Below are 21915 nucleotides of genomic sequence, written 5' to 3'. Positions count from 1 at the left end.
CTAGTACTTAGCAACCCCTGCACTGCTAAAATTACCTGAATTTATAATAACGCCCGTTGATTGGCGTGATCTGTCGGACCTTTAGCGTCAAAGTAATTTCTTCAAATGTTGAGCGCTTGGGCCGCTTGGTCATAATCGCGACCGGAATTCGGAAAGGCCAATTCCACTAGCCTCGACTAAGGTTGATTCAAGCCGAAGAGCTAAAGCGCCTACATACTTTTCAAATCTGCTTTGGTCGAAGGCCACATGTGCAGTTAAATACTTACTTGTCTAGCATGGAGTAGCGAAGCTTTTCTTGGCTGGGCAGATCTCATCCCTCGCCTTATGATGCTTGCCATCTCGCTAGTCTATGATCTACGCTTGTCCAAGCCATCATCACCAGACGTGCAAGTCATCATGACTATGACACAGGGACGAGAAGAAGAAACTGACCAGAATCCCGAAAATAAGACAATCTGTGGCTTATTGGGGAGACAACGGGCAGTACTGGCGTGCTTTGTTTTGAGCTCCAAGTGCGTACTAGTATGATCTTCTTGTGCAGCTTGGTGAGTTACGTTCTTGATTTGGTGCTTTGGAATATATACTAATTCATGACTGCAGTAAATGTCTTGTCCCACCTTGGACGTCAGGATGCTTTACAGTGGGCACCTCAGATAGAAGAGGCGCTTCAAATGTTTGCTTGAGTGATTGCACTAAACGGATTGTGCTCGGATCAGTTGTTTGTATTTTAAGTATGCTTGCAGTTGTTGAAGCACAGAGTGGACGATACCCGCCAGCAGCACTTGATGATGAGACAGACTACATTGCGCATACTATTGGGGCAATCCCAGGCTCCAGCAGCTTCGGTTCTCCACTTGCTCCAGATGTCTATATTAAGACGTTACGAAGAAAGCTGCATGAGTTAAGGTCTTCGTTCTCCCCAGATCTCCTTCAGCTTGGTAAGTATAATTTCTTCAATCTGAGTAGCAAGGATCCCGAACTCCAGTGTGACGACCATTTACTCATGTATTTATCCAAGCTTTTTACCAAGTGCCAGATGTGGGCCGAAACTCGGTGGAACAAGGCTTCTCAAGCGCAGGATGTGGAGACCCCGATCGGGCCGGAGTACTAAACTTGATACAAACTATCAAGACAATGTGTCAGATCTAGATCAGACGGTATGGATCTAGACTATGGATTTGGGAGATGATGAATGGCTTGGAAACATCATGGGTATGCCGACGACTAGTTGTTGATGTAGTAGAAGTTGCGGTGGACCAGATCCCGAGGTCGATCTTAATAAAGGGGAATGCACGTGACGATGTACCTGTTGATCGCGATGCAAGCACAAGAACATGCATGGTATGTCAGCTGAACTGCATCCTTCGCGCTCTCTTTTATTATTATTTAATTTGACTTGTATACCCTCCGAAGAAGTCCCGGTTGAATTTAATAGGTTCAATGTTCAGGGAGCTCCGAATTTCCCCTCGAATAATCATACGAATCCTTCTATAATCAACTTCGCTTAAGGCTCACTAGTTCGGCTGTCATAGGCGGAAAAGGGTCCAGGTCGACGGGTGGAAGAACTAAAAAAGAAATCCACCTTGGTTGCCCCAGTTTATACGGCTTTGCTTCTTTCCCGTTCTTTCGGTAAAATTTCCCGGGATTTACGAACAACCGTGCATCTATGCATGCGACCCTAGGAAACTCCCGCCTGATCTTTAACCGACACGGGGTAAATGCATGAAAAAAACCAGCGAGGAAAAAAAAGGGTCTATGGGGAAGTGGGATATACCAGCTCGTCTAATCATACCTGGAACGTCGAATCCGTTCACCACGTGCCTTTTCCCCGCCTCCCCAGATTTTCAGATTTCCCCCTCTTCGTTCCTTGCGCAATTCCCCTCGCTCCACTTACTGAGCTTTCGGCACTTGGATCCGGAGAAAGAGAAAACTTCTCCGTATGGGCCATTGTCTTTGGCCATGCCACTCGTATACTAACGATTCTTGGCTTCCCCCCAATTTGTTTCGTCTGAATCTCTGTGGCGTCTTGGCTAGGGATCGACATTGCCATCTCGCTGTGACTCGGCCAGCTTGATGTCGCCGAAAGTCTAAACATCATAGAGAAGCATGTCGACATCCTCCCTTCAATCGTTTGCCGATTTCTATTCCCCCTTCTCGTCCCGATCGCAACCCGCCCGAATGTCTCAGTCTCAAACCCCCGGGTTGGATACACTCGCGGAAGGGTCCCAGTATGCGCTAGAGCAGCTACAGCTGGCCCGACAAGCTGGCCCGACAAATCCTCCAATCGATCCTGCGCGCAGTCACCTCGATATCGAACCATCGCGATCCCCACCTCCGTCCTATCATGAAAAAATTGGCGCTCAGTCTAGTGGGAACACTTCTTTGCAGCAGCGAGATATGTTGGCCGAAGCTCGGTCGGCAATTCGCAAAGGTTCATCTTCCACGCCGGTGCGTCGGCGAATAAGTCGCGCTTGCGACCAATGCAACCAGCTGCGCACCAAATGTGACGGACAACAACCTTGCTCTCACTGCACCGGTACTTTTATCTCTCTCTTTTTTTCCTCTTCAAGGTCCGGGTCCAGAATGTAAACACTAATACTGCCTAGAATTTGGACTCAGCTGCGAGTATGCACGAGAACGTAAAAAACGTGGGAAAGCTTCGAAAAAAGACCTTGCGGTGGCCGCTGCCAATGGCGAAAGAATCATCACGGACAGCACAACCGCCCAAGACAACTCTCCACCCGCTCAGTCACCCCACGACAATAATGACACCTACAGCACGACTTTCAACGTCGCAAATGCTCGCTCATTACCCGAGTCGGCGCAATCACATATGCGCAATTCTAGCATCACGGGGATGGAGAGGATGCAGCAAAACCCACATGCTCCGCCAGTACATTCAGAGCCTCTAGGGACAAACATTGACGGAATGTCCCTAAACTATGGACATGCAGCTGAGTCAAATCGCCCGCCAATGTCTGTATCCGATCTTCGCTCCTTGCAGATGATGCAGCATCCTAATGGAAATCCCCGGTCACCACCTGCGATGCTACACCACGGATTTGGATCGGGCTACAACGATGCTCCATATCCAGTGATGAACAACCATGAGAGCAATTCGTCAATCAATCAATTTCGTATCGGATCCTCTACAGAAAACCCGCCCGCCACATTTTTGGGATTTACTCCACCAGCACAATCTCCCAGCTGGCTTCCTCTCCCGTCACCATCTCCCGCCAACTTTCCGTCGTTTAGCATCTCTCAATTTCCAGGCTCATTAAGATACCCCGTGTTACAGCCCGTCCTTCCCCATATCGCTTCTATAATTCCACAATCCCTCGCGTGCGACCTTCTGGATGTTTACTTTACAAGTTCATCTTCATCTCATCTTTCACCGTTGTCACCATACGTCGTTGGTTTCGTTTTCCGCAAACACTCTTTCCTCCATCCCACAAAACCAAGGGTGTGTAGCCCAGGTCTTCTGGCTAGCATGCTCTGGGTGGCAGCGCAGACAAGTGAGGCTGCCTTTTTGACTTCACCTCCTTCAGCTCGAGGACGGGTCTGTCAAAAGTTGCTTGAATTATCTGTTGGTTTGCTTCGACCGCTTATCCATGGACCTGCCACTGGAGAAGCATCTCCAAACTACGCAGCGAACATGGTAATAAACGGCGTGGCCCTCGGTGGATTTGGCGTCTCGATGGATCAGTTGGGTGCTCAAAGTAGTGCAACATGTGCCGTGGATGACGTTGCTACTTACGTCCATTTGGCTACTGTAGTTTCAGCCAGCGAGTACAAAGCAGCTAGCATGCGCTGGTGGACTGCTGCTTGGTCTCTTGCACGGGAGCTCAAACTCGGTCGGGAATTGCCACCCAACACATCTCGTCAAGATGGAGACCTAGAAGGGGAGTCAGAAATGGACTTGAATGGGAACAAAAGACAATCGGCGTCAATCTTCAATTCCTTAGGCCACGGCCCAGGAAGCTCCCAGGTGAACCTCACAGAGGAAGAGCGCGAAGAGCGTCGGCGTATTTGGTGGTTGCTATACGTGATGGATCGCCATTTGTCGCTTTGCTATAATCGACCTTTGACTTTTCTGGATAAAGAGTGCGAAGGTTTACTACAGCCCATGAACGACGATCTTTGGCAGGCGGGTGATTTCTCGACTGCCAGCTATCGACGAGCCGGTCCGGCCTTTGAATGTACTAGCCATAGTATGTTTGGCTACTTCTTGCCCTTGATGAGTATCCTCGGTGAGATTGTGGATTTGCACCATGCTCGAAACCATCCCCGGTTTGGCCTTCATTTCCGCAATAGTGGTGAATGGGAGAGCCAAGCCATGGAGATCACTCGCCAACTGGACGTGTATGCTCAGAGCTTGAAGGAGTTTGAAGCCCGATATACCAGTCCGATCGCTATGGGAGCCGGAGACAATGACATAGCTATGGAGGGGAGTCATCCTAACCATCTCAGTCCATCTGGCCGCTCAAGTAGCACCGTTGGATCCTTCAACGAGTCTGTCGTTCATACCAAAATGGTTGTTGCCTATGGGACCCATATAATGCATGTCCTTCACATTTTAGTGGCGGACAAGTGGGATCCAATCAACCTCCTCGATGACAATGATCTCTGGATTTCCTCCGATTCCTTTATATCGACCATGGGCCATGCCGTCAGTGCGGCCGAGGCGGCCTCTGATATCCTGGAATACGATCCAGATTTGAGTTTCATGCCTTTCTTCTTTGGTATATATCTCCTGCAAGGCAGTTTCCTTCTGCTCTTGACCGCAGATAAGCTAGCAGGAGATGCTAGTCCCAGTGTTGTCAAAGCCTGTGAGACAATCGTGCGTGCACACGAAGCATGCGTTGTTACTTTGAATACGGAGTATCAGGTGCGTTCCCCTCCATCTACAGAAATCGTCCTGGAAACTGTACTAACTTTTTTGCCTACAGAGAACCTTCCGCAAGGTGATGCGCTCAGCTCTTGCCCAGGTCCGTGGCCGTGTTCCTGAAGACTCGGGTGAGCAACAACAACGGAGACGTGAAGTATTGGCGTTGTATCGGTGGAGTGGAGATGGAAGTGGTCTTGCTCTTTGAGCCCATTTCTCCATCTGATCTATTTGGTATTGGTCATATCAATATACCATTTTTTATGCTATCATTTTTGGGGAATGGAATGTTAGGTCATAAGAGAACGAGACCTGTTCTTGTCATATGGTTACTAGTGTACATTATTGTTATTTGTTAAGCATTGGACATACCCCGGGGCGTACTGGAGCGCAACAGCCTCTTGACCATTTCGAAACCGGCAGATGTGGAATACCCTATTACTTTTGGATCAATTGATATGCTTTTTGACGGTCAACTCTGTTTCTGCTTCTCTCTTTGTAAATGACAGGTTGTCCCCGCTTGGTATTGTTCCGCTATTGATTGTACTCCAGGCCCCACTTAAGCTCCCGCAATCCCCGATCGTCAAAACACGAGTCCAGATCCCGAGAAAGTTTCCCACCTCCAACCTCTCCCCCACATCACCATGAAGGCCGTTTACGGTATCGCACTAGTTGCGGGTCTCGTCTACCGCGCCTGGTCCAAAAAATCACTCACTCCATTCGGCCTCGTCGTCGCGGGCGTGTCGGCTACTGCGCACGCCTTGCACCCATGGTACACACCCGTTGCATTGCTCGCTGTGTTTTATTTCGGGGGCACAAAGGCGACCAAGGTATGTTAAGAAATGATGCAAGAAACACAAGTCCAGAGTCTATGCCGGAGTCTGACGAGATAAATCTTCTTCCCATTAGGTTAAACATGACATCAAGGCCCGCTTGACCCTGTCTGCGACCGGTACAGAGGGCGGCGAAGGCGCACGCAATCACATCCAGGTGCTCGCCAACTCTGCCGTGGCTACCGTTTTGAGTGTCGCCCACGCATACGTTATCTCGAGAGGCTCATCCAGTGATTCATGCTTTTCTTTTGGACACAATGCAGCGGATATCCTGATGGTCGGGATCGTAGCGTACGTGAACCCCCCGTTGACTTGACATTGTTTAGTACACCCAGCTTACACAAACCCCCAAAAATAGAAACTACGCCGCTGTCGCTGCCGATACCTTCTCTTCCGAACTGGGAATCCTCTCCAAATCCAAGCCCCGTCTGATAACCTCGCTCAACCTGCGTGAAGTGCCACCAGGTACCAATGGTGGTGTGACAGCAACTGGATTGGGGGCTGGTCTACTGGGTTCTTTCACCATCGCCCTGACATCTGCCATCTCCCTTCCTTTCTGTGCCGAGCGATCGGGACTTCAAGATCGTGCGCTGTGGATCGTTGCTATCTCATTCTGGGGTCTGATGGGAAGTGTGTTAGATAGTGTCCTCGGTGGATTGTTGCAAGCCAGTGTGGTGGATAAGCGAAGTGGCAAGGTTGTGGAAGGGGATGGTGGTCGAAAGGTCCTTATTCACCCCGGGTCGACGCAACCGAGCGGTATTTCACACCAGCCCAAGTCTGGTGAGTCGACTGGTAGCTCTCAGCTCAAGGGGCTAGAAACCGTCGCGAATACGGCTACCCTGCGTGGTGCACGTGCGACAAGTACGTCTGTGGGTACGCAGCCTGGCCATGATGATAGTCACGAGAGCCGACGTGTGGAAAGTGGACATGATTGGTTGGATAATAATGGAGTGAATCTCCTCATGGCTGTGCTGATGAGTGTGGGCGCGATGGGCATTGCGCAGTGGACGTGGAATGTTGATCTACAGAGCTTGTTGGTTTAAGTATGAGTTCCGCGAGCAAATGGGCTAGTGTTGAAGCTCTGCCACATGGGCATGCATATATTGGTTTGAGATGTAATTGTGGAATATGGAGTGTTTCGGTTTCGGATTCTTCTCATGCATGACACGATCGAAATGACTAACCTAGTGAATAGTGAGATCGAGGTCAACTGGTTACATAATCCTATATTCTTTGCCAAGAACAGCGGACATGAGGTCTCGGACTTTTCCAGAAAGTCCAGAAATCTCCAGAAATCTCCAGTTCAGAGTAAACGAGAACCTCTCCTTATACCCACGTGGGGACAAGCCGCATTTCCATAGGAAGCGGTGGTCCCAGCGCCCCCGAATCCGCCAAGACTCACACGAGCCCGGACGAAGTATAAAGGCCGAAGAAATATAGCACCGCCAAGGTTCCGCCAAGGTTCGCCAATGTTGCTTTTCAACCATTGCCATATGAAAAAGGCTCGCCTTCCATCTTGGCTGTAATTTCATTGCGTGATATTTCAAATTTACCAAGAAGCGACCCGGTGCCTAGAAACAGCCACCACGTTCTGACTTTGACTAGATGCTGCCAAGTCGAGCTGGAAGCGAGAGCTGCTGCCCGTACTGCGAGTCGCCAGCCCACGTGTGTCTGATATCGATGGAAATGGGTGGTTGAAGGTGACATTCGGTTCACGAGAGGTGGTTTATTTTGGAGCATGAGTTCTCGGTGGCAAGCGATGGGGCGCAATATCACATTTGAATCTTATTCTGTATATAAAGGACGGTTCTCGACGCACTCCAATGCCCGCTGCTTTCGTTTGTATCAATCAACAGATCAATCTCAAGACATTCCCTAGGAACAGCCTTGGCTGCCTTATCAAGTCAAGATGTATCTTCATCAGTATGATTATATCTTCGCCATCGGCACTCTGTTTGCCATGTTGGATGCCTTCAACAACGGTGCAAGTAAGTATACAACCAGATCAATGATTTTGGATCATTCTTGACAGTCTCTAACTTCCCCTCCCTTTAAAGACGATGTGGCCAACTCGTGGGCAACCAGTGTCTCTTCGAGATCCATCTCGTATCGACAGGCAATGGTCCTCGGTACCATCTTCGAGTTCCTAGGCGCCGTCACCGTCGGATCCCGGACAGCAGAGACGATCAAGAACGGCATCATCCCCATCAGTGCGTTCGGTGGTAATGCCGGTGTGCAGATGATGGCTTTCACTTGTGCCCTGGCCGCGGCCTCCTCTTGGGTGATGTGGTGCACTCGCCACTCGGCTCACGTCTCCTCAACCTACTCCTTGATCTCGGCCGTAGCAGGTGTGGGTGTTGCAACAGTTGGTGCCTCCGAGGTGCAGTGGGGATGGAACGGCGGAAAGGGTCTGGGCGCTATCTTTGCTGGTCTTGGAATGGCCCCTGTCATCTCAGGCTGCTTTGGAGCAATCATCTTCATGCTCATCAAGGTGATCGTGCACATGCGTCGCAACCCCGTGCCATGGGCTGTCTACAGTTCGCCCTTCTGGTTCCTCGTCGCTGCCACCATCTGCACCCTGTCGATTGTCTACAAGGGCTCACCAAACCTGGGCCTGAGCAAGAAGCCCATCTCCTACATCGTCGCCGTGACTATGGGCTGCGGTGCTGGTGTCTGTGTTCTTTCTGCCCTGTTCTTTGTTCCTTACGTCCACGCAAAGGTGATTAAGAAGGACCACTCCGTCAAGTGGTATATGGTTTTCATGGGCCCCTTGCTACTCAACCGCGCTACCCCCACCGACGGTGAGGAGGCCAAGGTCCCCAACTACGCCGTTGTGCAAGACGAATACGAGGATGAGGCGTCCTCCCACCACGCTGGCTCCATCGACAAGGATGCGCACACTTCTACCTCGCCAGCTGAGGACACAGAGAAGAACATCGTGGAGGTCGAAGCCAACCAGCCCAGCTACAAAGAGGTCATGGCCGCGTCTGAAGCCAGACACCGTGCGAAGCTCCTGCAGAGCCGTGGTCCTCTCGGCTGGGCTATGCGCTTCCTCCAAGATAACCCCATGGGACCCGGTGAGATCTACGAGCTCCGCAACATTTGGATCATGGTCAAGCGCATTCCTCCCACTATTGTCTGCGGTCTGCTTTACGGTGCCCACTACGATATCCACAGTGCCCAGAGTGGTATTGCCGGCACACCTGAAGGCGAGCGGATGAAGCGCGTCTACGCTGCTGCCGAGAAATATCCCAACGAAGTCGAGCACACCTACTCCTTTATTCAGGTCCTCACTGCCTGCACTGCATCCTTTGCACACGGTGCCAACGATATCGGTAACTCCGTTGGTCCCTGGGCTGCCATTTACGCTGCCTGGTCCACCGGCGATCCTGCCGCTGCTAAAGCCACTGTCCCGGTCTGGCAGCTTGCTGTCCTGGCGCTGTGTATCTCAATTGGCCTGATCACCTACGGATACAACATTATGAAGGGTAAGCGTCTCCTCCCCCCCCCCCCCCCCCCCCCCCCCCCCTCCCCTATCTCAGTTTACTCGTGTATGTTTGAATGCAAAACTAATACTAATTTGTGCTTTAGTCATGGGAAACAAGATCACCTACCACTCCCCCAGTCGAGGCTCTTCCATGGAGATGGGCGCTGCTCTCACCGTTCTTGTCTTCTCACAATACTCCCTCCCCGTCTCAACATCCATGTGTATCACCGGTGCCACTGTCGGTGTTGGTTTGTGCAACGGTTCCCTCAAGGCTGTCAACTTCCAGCGTGTTGGTCTTCTGGCGCTGGCTTGGTTAATGACGATTCCTATTGCTGGTACCTTGGGTGGATGTCTCATGGGTCTCTTCCTCAATGCCCCACACTTTTAGGCGGGAGTCGGCTCTCACTATTGGCTTTATTGGCCAAAAGCTGTAATCATAATTTTATAGACTGGAGACTTTTGATCGTCATAGTAAGAAAATACTATGTGATTTTATTATGCCTTGGCAAATTTGAGATTGATTAGGTCAGAATCAAATCGCTACATGTATGTAGCTATCAATTCTTAGAGGAAAATTCCAAAGCCCAGGAACATTTGAAACGACAACTGGAGGTAGAAATCTTACATATGTCGGACTTGCCAAGGCTAGAAAGGAGGGGAGTTTTTAAGCGAACGATCGTTTCAAACAGTCTAGACCTCGGGACTTCTTAAAGCACTGATGAATTCACACATAAGCAAAGGGCATACATGACATGAGGTACCTAGGAGAAAGTGCCGCGTATTCCGCCATAAATCATTGATTATATCTAAATGTTCAAATGTGGGAATTGATACTACAAATGGCCACTTAAGCATGGTATGTACAAGACATCTTAGCTCAATACCCCGCAAATACTGTGTTATCCACTATATTGTCAGTTGGCAACCTTAGGAGGATTCAGCTCCGCCATTTGTCTCAAAATGTCGAAGTTATTACATGAATTGACCCAATCATTGCTTTTGCTTTGAACTATATTAAGTTCTTCAAGAACTCCAACTTGAATGGAGCACTGGAGTAATATTTGAAAGAATGACCTTTGTCGCCTGAGCAACTCATAGAGGCCGTGTTCTCTTAGCGGCGCCGCCAACGGCACTACTTGCTGAGCTGCATGATTTTCTGAATCCTACCAATGAAAAGATGTCCCATGCTCCTTGTCCACGGAGATAACACCAAAATGAACCACAATACGGCAAATCATGATGAAGCGGCCAGATCGCTTGAATAATGGCGGCCCGGCCCTGTTAGTTTCTAATCTGGGGAATTTATTGGTGGGATTAAAAGTACGATACAATTTACTTTTTTGACTTGTTCTCTGCATAAGAGAAACGCGTTTTGGAGCCATTTTAGCAGCATTGAAAGTGAAAACTCCCAGTCTTGCCTACATTTGCGGGCTATTGTACGCGATGAGTCTAACAAATGCCGTCCAGCACCTTTACACGGTCATCACTCCGACCATACTTGGTGTTATAGCTGTCATATCTGCTACAGCCTTCGTTGTCTCCAGACTCTACTTGCACCCTTTGAGCAAGTTTCCGGGCCCTAGAATTGCGGCTCTGACTCGGTGGTATGAGTTTTACCACGATGTTATCCTTGATGGAACTTATGTCAAATATTACCCTAAGCTTCATCAGAAATATGGTATGAGCTTTCAAATATGGAAGAATATAGTTTTTGGAGTGAAAAATATCAAGAGCTGACAGAATTCCAGGACCTATTGTACGCATTGCACCAAACCATCTCCACGTCAACGACCCCGAGTTTTATAAAGAGTAAGAACCGAGAAGATACCCTTGAATTTGGAAAAAAAAAAAAGAAAAAAAAAAAATCATTCAAAGCTGATTGAGAACAGGGTCTTCAAGTCCCAGACAAACTTTCTGAAACCCACATTTTACTACTCAAACCTGGGAATCAGCGATTCGCTAGTTGGGATATGCGACCCCCACAAACATCGACTGCGGCGAACCATCATCAATCCTCTGTTTTCGAAGCAAGCTATGGAGAAAACAATGCCTATTGTACAGGACACAGCGGAAAATGCGGCCAATATACTTCGAGTTCGATACAGACAGGGTAAAATCACGGATATCCAGAAGCTATACCGATGCATTACGGTAAGCCAACAATTCACCTTCATCCAGGCCACTAGATACCAATTTTTACCAATTCATTCTACTAGGTTGATGTGATTTCAAGAGCTGTATTTGGACGTAGTCAAGACCTGACAGCTCAAGATGGGAATGACATCTACCCGCCCTTTTTGGCCAGTATGGATCTTTTCACCAAGAACCTGGGAATCACGAAGCATTTTTCATTCATCAGCAAGATTGCCCTTAGCCTACCGGAGAAATACGCCGAGAAACTATCTCCAGGCTACCAGAGTTTTAGAAATGTACGTCTCGGATTCATTCCACGTGTGTCTCGAGGTCTAGGTCTAACACTCATTTAACCTAGCAATGCGAGAAATGGATCAATGAAGTCAAGACACGTCACAGGAATGGGATATTCAAGACAGATGATGGTAGGGATACCGTGTTTGACCTGCTTCTTGAACCAAACGACAAAAAGGGCTACCAGGTACCTGACATGACTGAGCTGGTGGACGAGGCATTTCTACTTCTTCTCGCTGGCAGTGATACGACCGCGTACTCACTGGCCTGTGCAACCTATTATCTTCTGACACATGAAGAGGTGTTGTTGAAGCTTAAAGCCGAGCTTGACGGAGTTCCTCGATTGGAAGGCGGTCGTCTAGATTGTAGGAATATTCAATCCCTCCCCTACTTGGTAAGTTGTAAAGACCATGTACCCATCCCCTTTCCAAATCATGCTAACAGAAAGACTCGGCAGACCTGTGTCGTCAAAGAAAGTCTCCGTTTATCTACCGCCGTCCCAGGAAATTTGCCCCGAGTGGTCCCCCCAGAGGGAGCAAATGTGCAAGGAAATCATATCCCGGGAGGCGTAAGTACTGCTATGGCTAGAAATCTTTCAAACACTCGCTGACAAAAATCTCTAGTCGATCGTCTCTATGAGTATTCGAATCATTCATGACAATGCAGAGTTGTTTCCCGAGCCGGAGAAATTCAAGCCCGAGCGATGGGCGGGTGAGAAAGGCAGAGAGCTTGAGCGCTGGAACGTTTCGTTTTCCAAGGGTCCACGCGCGTGTGCTGGGATCAAGTAAGAGACTTCATATCTTCATAGCCACATTTATATGCTACTAATGTATTGAACTGACTGACTTTTCGTTATAGCCTTGCTTATATGGAGATATACATGATCCTGGCAATTTTCTTCTCGGACTTTGATCTTTCACTCTACAAGACCGATGCGGATAGTATGGAGTGGTTGGATCATGGATTCGCTATAAACAAGTCGAATGTCAAGGTTCATGCCAGGCCATTGAGGGTGTAACTTGAGATCAATTTTTCTGACCTCAAGTGCTTGTTATCGAGCTGAAATTGCCTCTTTAATTTAGGGAAATTGTTTATCAAATTCAATTGTTTTCATCATCTCCCCCTTTACTACTTACCTGTGTTTTGTTTTCAATACATGAATTCCCCGTGAGTATTATACATTATACCCATCTTAATAAGTACTGACTCCTGAGTAGGTACCCATCTCGAGTACTAAGTGTATACCTATCCTGCACATGTGAGTATTGAGCATGTACTAGTATGTACTACACACCAAGGTTTGTTAACCCCAGGGCTACTGGGTACATCCTTAGTAAGTTCCTTACCTAGAGACATGCGAGCTGTGCGCCGATCTTTACTTGTACTTATTACATGCTTCCTTCTAGCTACTTGAAATCCTTGCACTTCATTTCTTCCATAGGGGGAACACAATGTCCCCAAGGTCCTCGTGTAGTATGAATCACGAACAAACCTCTTCCTTTAGAGTCACACAAAATCCGAAAAAGGATATCTGCATGCTTTTCTGCATCACATTATGCATATTTGGGTGGCTTTGTTAGTGGGGCACAGGCTTTTCTTCTGCGCGGGGCTTCGGTACGAGATTTAGGGGGTTGGTTCGGACTTGCCCCGTCCCCTCAGCCTAACCACGAAAAAGAAACCTCAAATCCATTGACTCCTAAGCACAATAAAAATTGTTTGAGACTCAGAGGATATTAACGTCATGGACCTCAGTACTTCGCTTTTTTCTGCCTTCTCCGGAAATGCTTTCCCCTGCCTCAGCTTCCTTGGGTTTAGCCAACAACCCGTTACTCCGGATGTCAATCCAAACATATTACAAAGCGATAGTGAATATTTGAACAATATACCGCCTGAATTCGAAAACGTTTCAGTCTCATTTGTGAAAGATAATCTTGCTGTGATCCCTGGCGAATGGGAGGCTGGTGGTATCAGTAAGTTGTTTGTGTATACCTATTGGGGGCGACTCGATACTGATCGATTTTCAGGGACCCCATTATATGACATTCAGTCACAAGAGCCTTCCTTTCAAAACGCTTTGACAAAGATTAAGTCTAAAGATTTTATCGCATGGGATTTTTCATTTTTCAACATCATTGGCTCGCAGGCAAAGCTGGAGAAAATCCAGTTTTTCGAGGGAGAGCCTCCACATGTCCACGAGGCGCCTGCATTTGTCCCAGAAACAAATGAACTCTTCTACGCAGACACTAGTGTCACAGGTTGGCTATGGGCAATTGATGTGAATACTCACAAGGCACGAAAAGTTGAGACAAACCCACCCTTAGCAAATGTCAATGGAGCAAGATATCACAAGGGCCGTATTTATTTGACTACCAACGGAGGGCCAGCTCGAGGGATCTGGTCGCTCAACCCACTTGATGGCACCGCGATCCCGGTTGTAAACAACTTCCGTGGACGCCACCTCAATAGTCCCAACGACTTGATCTTCGACTCGAACTCAAATATCTGGTTCACTGACCCTCCATATGGTTGGTCCCAAGACTTCGCCGGTGTACAGGCACCCGAACTCCCCAACGGCATCTACTTCTTCAACACCAAAACGAAAGCGCTAGTGGCAGTCTCGAACTCGGTTGTCTCGACACCAAATGGACTTGCGTTCTCGCCTGACGGATCAACTCTGTACGTCGCCGACTCAGACTCCATTGCAGGTAAGCCGTTGGAATTTAAACCGGCCAGCTTGCGGAATGTCTGGGCATTCGACGTGACAGGCTCAATCCTCAGCAATGCCCGTCTAGTCCACCAGGCGGAGAGCGGATGGCCGGACGGAATACAGGTTACCAGAGATGGATATCTTCTCGTCGCGGTATTGGGTGGAGTGGATGTCGTTGACCCCCTTTCTGGACTCTTACTGGGCAAGATCAACACCCCGGGTGATATTATCTTCAATCTTGAGCGGGGACCTCAAAAGGGAAACCAGGCGATGTGGTTGTTGACTGGGCAATATTATATCTATAAGCTCCTGATAAATTTGACTGAGGGATAGGAGAGATGATCCCTCGGGTAGTCATGGATTCTAGCGAGGGATACACAGGGTGAAAGGGTCATTTCTAAACAGACCCGGTACCTACAAACCACGCTAGTCTACATCGGGTTATTATACTTTACTTAGCGGCGAGCCTATGGCGCGTCTTCCAAATCACATGGTCTCCACTTTCACTTTCCCTCCAATAAATACATGCTTCAGCCAAAAAGAAATGACTTCCACGAAGGCTACCAAGTTATTTCCAATCATAAAATTCATCTCAGACCTACCAAACGGCTGGATCCCGCAATTACTCTCACCATTTCCTGAAAATGGCACTGCTACTGGACGATTGGTTATTATAGGCGATGTGCATGGAATGAGAAAGTCCCTCGAGGCCCTCTTGGAGAAAGTTGACTTCGACAAACGCAAAGGAGATCATCTTATACTAGTCGGCGACCTAGTCAATAAAGGGCCCGACAGTCCTGGTGTTGTCGATCTAGCTATTAAGCTAGGCGCCAGCGCAGTAAGAGGCAACCACGAAAATGCCGTCCTGAATGCGGCCGCAGAAATAAGGGCGACAAAGGACGTTCAACAGAATCCCGAAAACGTACCTGGTACTTCGCCCGCACCTGAGATCTCCGAAGCTTCTACCAGACTTCCTGGCTCCACTGCCCGAGATCCAGAGATACCCGAAAAGAAACACAGTTCTGCAACATACAGCACGGCATCAGCACTTTCTCAACACCACCTCGACTGGCTTGCCGCACTGCCGTTGATTTTGCGCATCAAGCTGCCTCACAACCTATCAAGCCCATATGGCGACACTCTAGTCGTTACGCATGCGGGCCTCGTTCCCGGCATCCCACTTGAAGAGCAGGATCCATACTCTATAATGCATATGCGGAGCCTCGAGCGTGCGCCTGGTGATGTGAGTGGATTTACACCGGCTGAGGCTTCTGGAGAAGAGGGCTGGGTGACTGAATGGGATCGCTGGCAAGATGGGCTGCAATCCAAGACTACCGTGGTGTTCGGTCACGATGCGAAGCGGCGTTTGCAGCTAGGCAGGTATACGATTGGACTGGATTCAGCGTGCTTGTACGGCAATCAGTTGAGCGCAATTGTGATTGAGGCCTCCGAGGGGAAAATTGGGCATCGGATAGTTCAAGTGGAATGTGCCGATGAGCCGGTAGCCCCCAACATTCCAAAGAAAGAAGGTGGCGAGACAGTGGTTGTATAAACAGTGTACATATGGTGAGTGCCTGCCAGTATCTTTTCTGAGATTACTACTTCAAGCAACTGTTTCAGTGAATGTGGTCTATATAGTGCTAACTACGGGTGGGCATTATTTGAGAAAGACCTTGAGCTCATTTAACATCTACGCTCTTCAGATCGTTTCATAAACAACCAAGTTATTGATTGTTACATGCATTATTAAAAGACTACATATAGACAAATAAATGCCCGAGATATTGTAAAGTTCAGAGTTGAAGTTGTTTTATTTTTCATCTTATATTTATTTAAAAAAAAAAAACAAAGCAGCTTCTAAAATATGATTGTCTGCTGAAACTGCACCTGGCAGTATGTCATCATCTAGTACCAGTCATCATTCAAGGTCTTCATTTAGCACGTAAAGAGTAGTCGCAATTAGAAATCGGATTAACTTGGACCAAAATGTCGATAGAAGCACAACCTAAAATTGAAAGAGAGTATATCAGCAGAACTTACGACAGGTATTCTTCATCTAGAACGTTTTCGGTCCGACTCACAATGGGGCGCAAAGACGAAGAGACAGATTTGTTATCTTCCATTGCCACTTGGCGAGTGAACTCAATTATAGCATTCTTTTGATAATCGCGCGCTTTGGTATGATATCCAGGTGTGCAGAGAGTCCGAGAGAGGGAATAGTAAGCATCAGTGAACTCTCCCAGCTCCATGAGGTTTCGTCCTTGGACATAATGAGCAATACTTATTAAATCATCTTGAGGCCGGTTGAGACGGGTCCACTTTTCCATGGTCTGTAGCACTATTCCGATACGACGGTTGGACTCTTCAAAATGCCCCGTGGAGTGAAAAACTGCAGCGGCAAAGATCCGGCAGCGAATTTCTTCGGCAGGGGATAGGAAAGGATTGGAATCGATTGCCTGCGAAACAATTTCAAGAGCGCACTGGGAATTCCCGTTTTTCCAGTATGCTTCTGCTTCTTGAAGAGGCGTGTTATCAGCGGCATTGCAGAGCCAAAGGTCATCAATCCATACACGAGTGGGGCTCATCTTGGGGATCAGGATAGAGCTGGTTTGATTGGATGAGTGAGCTTCAATATGGAATGCTGGAGGTGTAGACTCAGCAACACGGCAGTTGGCATGTGCTAGAAGGACGTCGTACTCTGCCAGCTGGGCCTTGAGCGAGTGCACGGTGTCAATGGCTTGCTTTAGATTTTGTTCCAGGCTAACGACTTGAGCAGTTAGTTGGATGACTTTTATAATGGGATCTGTTTCTTCAGTTTTGGAACTGTTGGATTTCTTGTCTTTGTGTTGTCGAAGAAGTCGGCTAATGCTGAACTTGGAGGTTTTCTTGAGGATATTCATGTTAGTTATAGTAGGGAGAATTTTTACCCTTTCTCTTGGATTGTTTAATGATGTTCTGGGTAGTGGCAGATTGAGTAAGTCATGTTTTTCATTGGGGAGACATCGAACTATAAGTACTCAGCCTGAGGACACTGGCTTCGATAAAGCCATTGTTATCAGTTGAGGGCTTTTTGTTCAAGATATTCATTGTTGATGGGCATTGATGATAATCTTGGGAAAGAGACAAAACACAAACAATCGACTTTGTTATTATTCAAGATCAAAGAGATTTTCTTTGTGGCAAGGATCTAACTTGATTCAGTCTTTCAGACCGGAGTTGAGTCAGAGACTAAAATAAATACGAAGTAACTAAACTACACTTGAGTTTAAAAGGAACGATTTGATTACAAAGAAACTATAATTGGGGAGGATGCAAACCTGACAAACGAGGCAAACAGGAGCCATGACCTCAGCCGATGGGGCGGCTCCACCTCTAGTCCGAATCGGGTAATGTGCATAGGATGCAAACAGGCAAGGTCATTATGTCACTCCGTGTGTACCATCTGATAATATGGGTCGAGGATTGCGATTGGCTGTCTTGGGCTGATATATGCGCTCTAGACTTGCGGGGGTGTTCAATGCAAACATGACGGTGGGTCCAAAACCGGGTCCAGCGGGTGAATCTTGCGTCGACATCGGTCATCAACCCTGGCCAGCTTGTCTCTATGCATAGAGATTTCTGCTGTAAACTGCAAATGCAACTGCAATTTTGCTTTCTGCCTTGTTTTGATTCCAACTTTTCTGTGGCATGATCGCCGATGATTGGACCGCTGTATACCGGGCCGTTCCTTCTGTTTCTGTTGTGATGATTTGTCATAGACTTGTCTTTCTTTCTTTAGTATGATTCCTATGATTCCTATGATTCCGTATCCAAGATTGTTCGGGGCTCACCTCGCTTCTGTTCCTGGAAAGCCCCAAAGCTTCCCATAGCTCTTGCATTTAAACCTAGAAACTCCCCTCTGCCCCTCCGCCCCCCCGCCCCTCTTCTTCAGTCTTATGTTTTCTTTCTCCTCATAGTTGCCTTTAATTTTGTTCCTTTCACCCAAGACATTTCTAGAGGTAAAAATGTCTCCATCAGCACTCACAAACATCGACGGTGTTGACATTGTCAATATACATCAAGATGATGATATGGACTTTTCTCTCGTCGATGAGCTTTATAAGAATCTGAGTCCTCCCGAGGGCAGACCACCCTCATTTCCCACCCTTCTGCTATATGACACCAAAGGACTCAAGTTGTTCGAGAAGATCACTTATCTGGACGAATATTACCTCACCAACGCTGAGATTGAACTCTTGACTACACATGCAAAGAGAATGGTGGAACGGATTCCGGAAAATGCACAACTGGTCGAACTTGGCAGTGGGTTAGTTGCTCCTTAGGCCTGTACTTCATTGCCAGCCATCTCTAACAGTTTGTTTCAGAAATCTGAGGAAAATCGAGATCCTTCTACGTGAATGCGAGCGAACAGAAAAGCGCGTGGACTACTACGCGTTGGACCTGTCCCTGGCGGAACTACAACGAACATTCTCCGAGATCTCGCCGGAGACCTTCAAATATGTTGGATTTCATGGGCTCCACGGTACCTATGACGATGCTCATGACTGGCTGCAGAAGCCAGAAAATCGCACCAGGCCAACGATTGTGCTTTCGATGGGATCTTCCATCGGAAACTTCACCCGCTCCGAAGCAGCAGGTTTTCTTGGTGGTTTCTCCAGGCTCCTCGGGCCATCAGATTTCCTTCTGATTGGACTGGATGCTTGCAAAGAACCTGAAAGGGTTTACAGCGCTTATAATGATTCTCAGGGAATCACTCGCGCATTCTATGAAAATGGATTGCGTCACGCAAACACTGTACTAGGCTTTGAAGCTTTCCGGCATGAGGACTGGGAAGTGGTGACTAACTATGACGCCAAAAATGGCTGCCATCAAGCTTTTTATTCCCCAAAAGTTGATGTCACGATCAATGACATTTTAATTCGGAAAGGAGAGAAGCTGAAGTTCGAAGATGCCTACAAATATAGCAGAGAGGAGCGGGATGAACTCTGTCGTAGTGCGGGGTTAATCCCCCAGATGGAATTTGGAAATTCCGAGGACAACTACCGTGCGTGCAAACAAGGCTATTTCTCTTGCTTGTCATCTCAAGTGCTATAACCATATGCTGACATGGAGAATCTCTTAGATATTCATTTCCTCTCACCAGCAGCTATTGATGTCCCAACTCGGCCTTCTCAATATGCAGCACGACCTATTCCGACATTGAAAGATTTCCAATCGCTGTGGACTGCATGGGATACCGTGACAAAGACCATGATTCCTCGGGCAGATCTTCTCTCCAAGCCAATCAAGCTCCGAAATGAATTGATCTTTTATCTTGGTCATATACCGACATTTTCAGGTTCGTCTACCACTTCTTCGAAATACTAGTGCGGGTACTAATCGTTCGAAATAGATATCCATCTAACCCGCGCAACACGGGGAAAACCTACTGATCCTAAATATTACCAAAAAATATTCGAGCGAGGAGTTGACCCCGATGTTGACGACCCCGAACAGTGTCATTCCCACAGCGAAACTCCCGATTCGTGGCCTGCCTTGGATGAGATCTTGGACTACCAGGTGCGAGTTAGAAGCAGGGTGCGATCGCTCCTTGAGGATAGCAAGACCTTAGAAGATAGATGCCTGGGCGAGGCTCTGTGGATCGGTTTCGAGCATGAGGCCATGCATCTGGAAACATTCCTTTACATGCTGCTGCAGAGTGAGAAAGCGCTACCGCCCTCTGGTATTGACACTCCCGACTTCGGTCGGATGGCTCAAGACGCAAAAAGCAATGCTAAACCAAATCAATGGTTCCGCATCCCCAAACAAACCATGACAATCGGCCTTGAGGACTCGGACAAAGATAACATGCCCAGAGATTCCTTTGGCTGGGATAACGAAAAGCCCCAGAAGAAACTTACTGTTCACTCTTTCGAGGCACTTGCCCGACCGATCACAAATGGTGAATATGCGAAGTTTCTGCAAGCCAATCGATCCCGAGCAATTCCGGCGTCTTGGTTGCTTGTTCACCCGGATCAAGCGTATCCGATTGCCAAGGGAATCAGCCGATCAAGCCCTGGGGCCACCGAGGAGTATTTGAATAATTTTTCAGTCCGAACTGTCTTGGGCTCTGTTCCTTTGGAACTTGCACATGATTGGCCCGTCATTGCTTCTTACGACGAGCTGGCGAGTTATGCTAAATGGGTGGAGTGTCGAATCCCCACGTTCGAAGAGGTCAAGAGCATTTATCAGTATTCGGAACGACTCAAGGAGAGTACTGCAGATCAAACATCGAATGGGCATGGGTGCGTCAAAACAAGAGTCCCGTTCATTCCATATAGATCATGCAAAGGAAACTGACCTCAATCACAGAAATGGAACCAATGCGGTCAACGGAACCCTGACGACACCCGTGTTTCGTGATCTCACAGATTGCAACGTGGGCTTCAAGAACTGGCATCCAACTCCTGTCACCCCAAACGGCGACCAGCTAGCTGGTCAAGGTGAATTTGGTGGAGTCTGGGAGTGGACTAGTTCGCCTTTATTGGCTGACGAAGGCTTCGAGGCCATGGAAATTTACCCGGGTTATACCTGTGAGTGGAAAATTTATTCCTGAGCCATGAAACATTTTCTAATCTTATTTATGAATGTAGCCGACTTCTTTGATGGGAAACATAATATCGTTCTTGGTGGCTCCTGGGCGACGCTGCCTCGGATTGCTGGCCGATCTACATTGTAAGTCAGCTACATGGACCAAATTTGAATACATATGTTCCGAATTACCACTGACCTGTAATAGCGTTAATTGGTACCAACACAACTACGTTTATGCCTGGGCTGGAGCACGCTTGGTGAGGGATCTGGCGCAATAAGGTTAATTATATGAGATAGAAAAAGAATTCCGATTGCGATGACTGAAACCACCAGTCTACTTCGTCCCGATGCCAGGCCCTTGCTCTATCAATCAGACCATGTAACATCTAAACATAATACCAGTCTAGTTATGTACGTAGTACTTGCACATGTGTGGAACTGGCGACATAAGTTCTTTGAATGATTTGTTTTTTTTTTTAGTTTCAATAAGTTGTGAGTTTTAACTTGACTCAGTCAACAAATGGATTTGAATTGATACATGCATGTGTATCAATCACCAATGCATCAAACGACTTCCATCCGTTCCATTAATCAATGCGATGTACTATCTCAAGACCCAGATGACGTACCGAAACAGATGTACCGACACGATCCCGATAAGCCGATCAGCAAAGAATGGAATCTAATAGCGCAAGGAAAGCTTCACATAACCAAAACGGCAAACGCTCGAGAAGGAAGCGCAACTTCGATGAATGAAGGAAAGAATGCAAGCCCAAGCTTTCCATGGGCCGACCCAATTCTTCGGGTCATTGCTGGTCGAGGGGATTCTAACATTGTCGCATATCTGACCGACCTTACGTTGCGGAGATCTCCCGTGGCATGCCAGACGGGCTGATTTCAGATTTTAAGATCGAACCCGTGCTTGGATGCTTGAGGGGGTATTGGTTTGGATTTTGTTCTCCGTAGTCCCGAGTGATACTCATGTGCTTGCAATTTCGTTCCC

At 47.8% G+C, this 21915-nt stretch overlaps 9 protein-coding genes across 9 annotated transcripts; 8 read left to right on the top strand and 1 right to left on the bottom strand.

Annotated features, from left to right (window-relative positions):
• Positions 1 to 733: 733 nt before the first annotated feature.
• N7466_002106 (uncharacterized protein) lies at positions 734 to 1111 on the top strand (the record flags this gene model as incomplete). Its single annotated transcript, XM_057161504.1, has 1 exon — positions 734 to 1111. One exon carries the CDS (start codon positions 734 to 736, stop codon positions 1109 to 1111), a length of 378 nt encoding a protein of 125 aa, XP_057024789.1.
• A 989-nt stretch (positions 1112 to 2100) lies between these two features.
• Positions 2101 to 5093, top strand: xlnR (putative C6 transcription factor; the record flags this gene model as incomplete). Its single annotated transcript, XM_057161503.1, has 3 exons — positions 2101 to 2536; positions 2607 to 4888; positions 4950 to 5093. Coding segments are annotated over 3 exons (2862 nt in total), but the record flags the coding sequence as incomplete, so codon positions are not given.
• Positions 5094 to 5529: 436 nt separating this feature from the next.
• N7466_002104 (DUF92 domain-containing protein) lies at positions 5530 to 6761 on the top strand (the record flags this gene model as incomplete). The annotated part of the gene is made up of 3 exons (XM_057161502.1): positions 5530 to 5715; positions 5795 to 6009; positions 6077 to 6761. 3 exons carry the CDS (start codon positions 5530 to 5532, stop codon positions 6759 to 6761), a joined length of 1086 nt encoding a protein of 361 aa, XP_057024787.1.
• An 866-nt stretch (positions 6762 to 7627) lies between these two features.
• On the top strand, positions 7628 to 9593 carry N7466_002103 (inorganic phosphate transporter; the record flags this gene model as incomplete). Its single annotated transcript, XM_057161501.1, has 3 exons — positions 7628 to 7706; positions 7776 to 9206; positions 9310 to 9593. The coding sequence occupies 3 exons, from the start codon at positions 7628 to 7630 to the stop codon at positions 9591 to 9593; spliced, it is 1794 nt and encodes a 597-aa protein (XP_057024786.1).
• Positions 9594 to 10648: 1055 nt separating this feature from the next.
• On the top strand, positions 10649 to 12650 carry N7466_002102 (cytochrome P450; the record flags this gene model as incomplete). The annotated part of the gene is made up of 8 exons (XM_057161500.1): positions 10649 to 10883; positions 10954 to 11014; positions 11095 to 11356; positions 11422 to 11634; positions 11697 to 12026; positions 12090 to 12200; positions 12256 to 12416; positions 12491 to 12650. The coding sequence occupies 8 exons, from the start codon at positions 10649 to 10651 to the stop codon at positions 12648 to 12650; spliced, it is 1533 nt and encodes a 510-aa protein (XP_057024785.1).
• A 723-nt stretch (positions 12651 to 13373) lies between these two features.
• N7466_002101 (SMP-30/gluconolactonase/LRE family protein) lies at positions 13374 to 14672 on the top strand (the record flags this gene model as incomplete). Its single annotated transcript, XM_057161499.1, has 2 exons — positions 13374 to 13602; positions 13657 to 14672. The coding sequence occupies 2 exons, from the start codon at positions 13374 to 13376 to the stop codon at positions 14670 to 14672; spliced, it is 1245 nt and encodes a 414-aa protein (XP_057024784.1).
• A 211-nt stretch (positions 14673 to 14883) lies between these two features.
• N7466_002100 (metallophosphoesterase family protein) lies at positions 14884 to 15891 on the top strand (the record flags this gene model as incomplete). The annotated part of the gene is made up of 1 exon (XM_057161498.1): positions 14884 to 15891. The coding sequence occupies one exon, from the start codon at positions 14884 to 14886 to the stop codon at positions 15889 to 15891; it is 1008 nt and encodes a 335-aa protein (XP_057024783.1).
• Positions 15892 to 16375: 484 nt separating this feature from the next.
• On the bottom strand, positions 16376 to 17239 carry N7466_002099 (type IV pilus assembly protein FimV; the record flags this gene model as incomplete). Its single annotated transcript, XM_057161497.1, has 1 exon — positions 16376 to 17239. The coding sequence occupies one exon, from the start codon at positions 17237 to 17239 to the stop codon at positions 16376 to 16378; it is 864 nt and encodes a 287-aa protein (XP_057024782.1).
• A 1104-nt stretch (positions 17240 to 18343) lies between these two features.
• N7466_002098 (DUF323 domain protein) lies at positions 18344 to 21190 on the top strand (the record flags this gene model as incomplete). Its single annotated transcript, XM_057161496.1, has 7 exons — positions 18344 to 18645; positions 18704 to 19383; positions 19462 to 19677; positions 19732 to 20623; positions 20691 to 20911; positions 20972 to 21053; positions 21118 to 21190. The coding sequence occupies 7 exons, from the start codon at positions 18344 to 18346 to the stop codon at positions 21188 to 21190; spliced, it is 2466 nt and encodes an 821-aa protein (XP_057024781.1).
• Between the last annotated feature and the right edge of the window lie 725 nt (positions 21191 to 21915).

This window comes from Penicillium verhagenii (genome assembly GCF_028828195.1).
Source record: "Penicillium verhagenii strain IBT 33310 chromosome Unknown utg000003l_segment0_segment0, whole genome shotgun sequence".
Classification (NCBI taxonomy): domain Eukaryota; kingdom Fungi; phylum Ascomycota; class Eurotiomycetes; order Eurotiales; family Aspergillaceae; genus Penicillium; species Penicillium verhagenii.
This window is presented reverse-complemented; position numbering and strand designations above follow the sequence as displayed.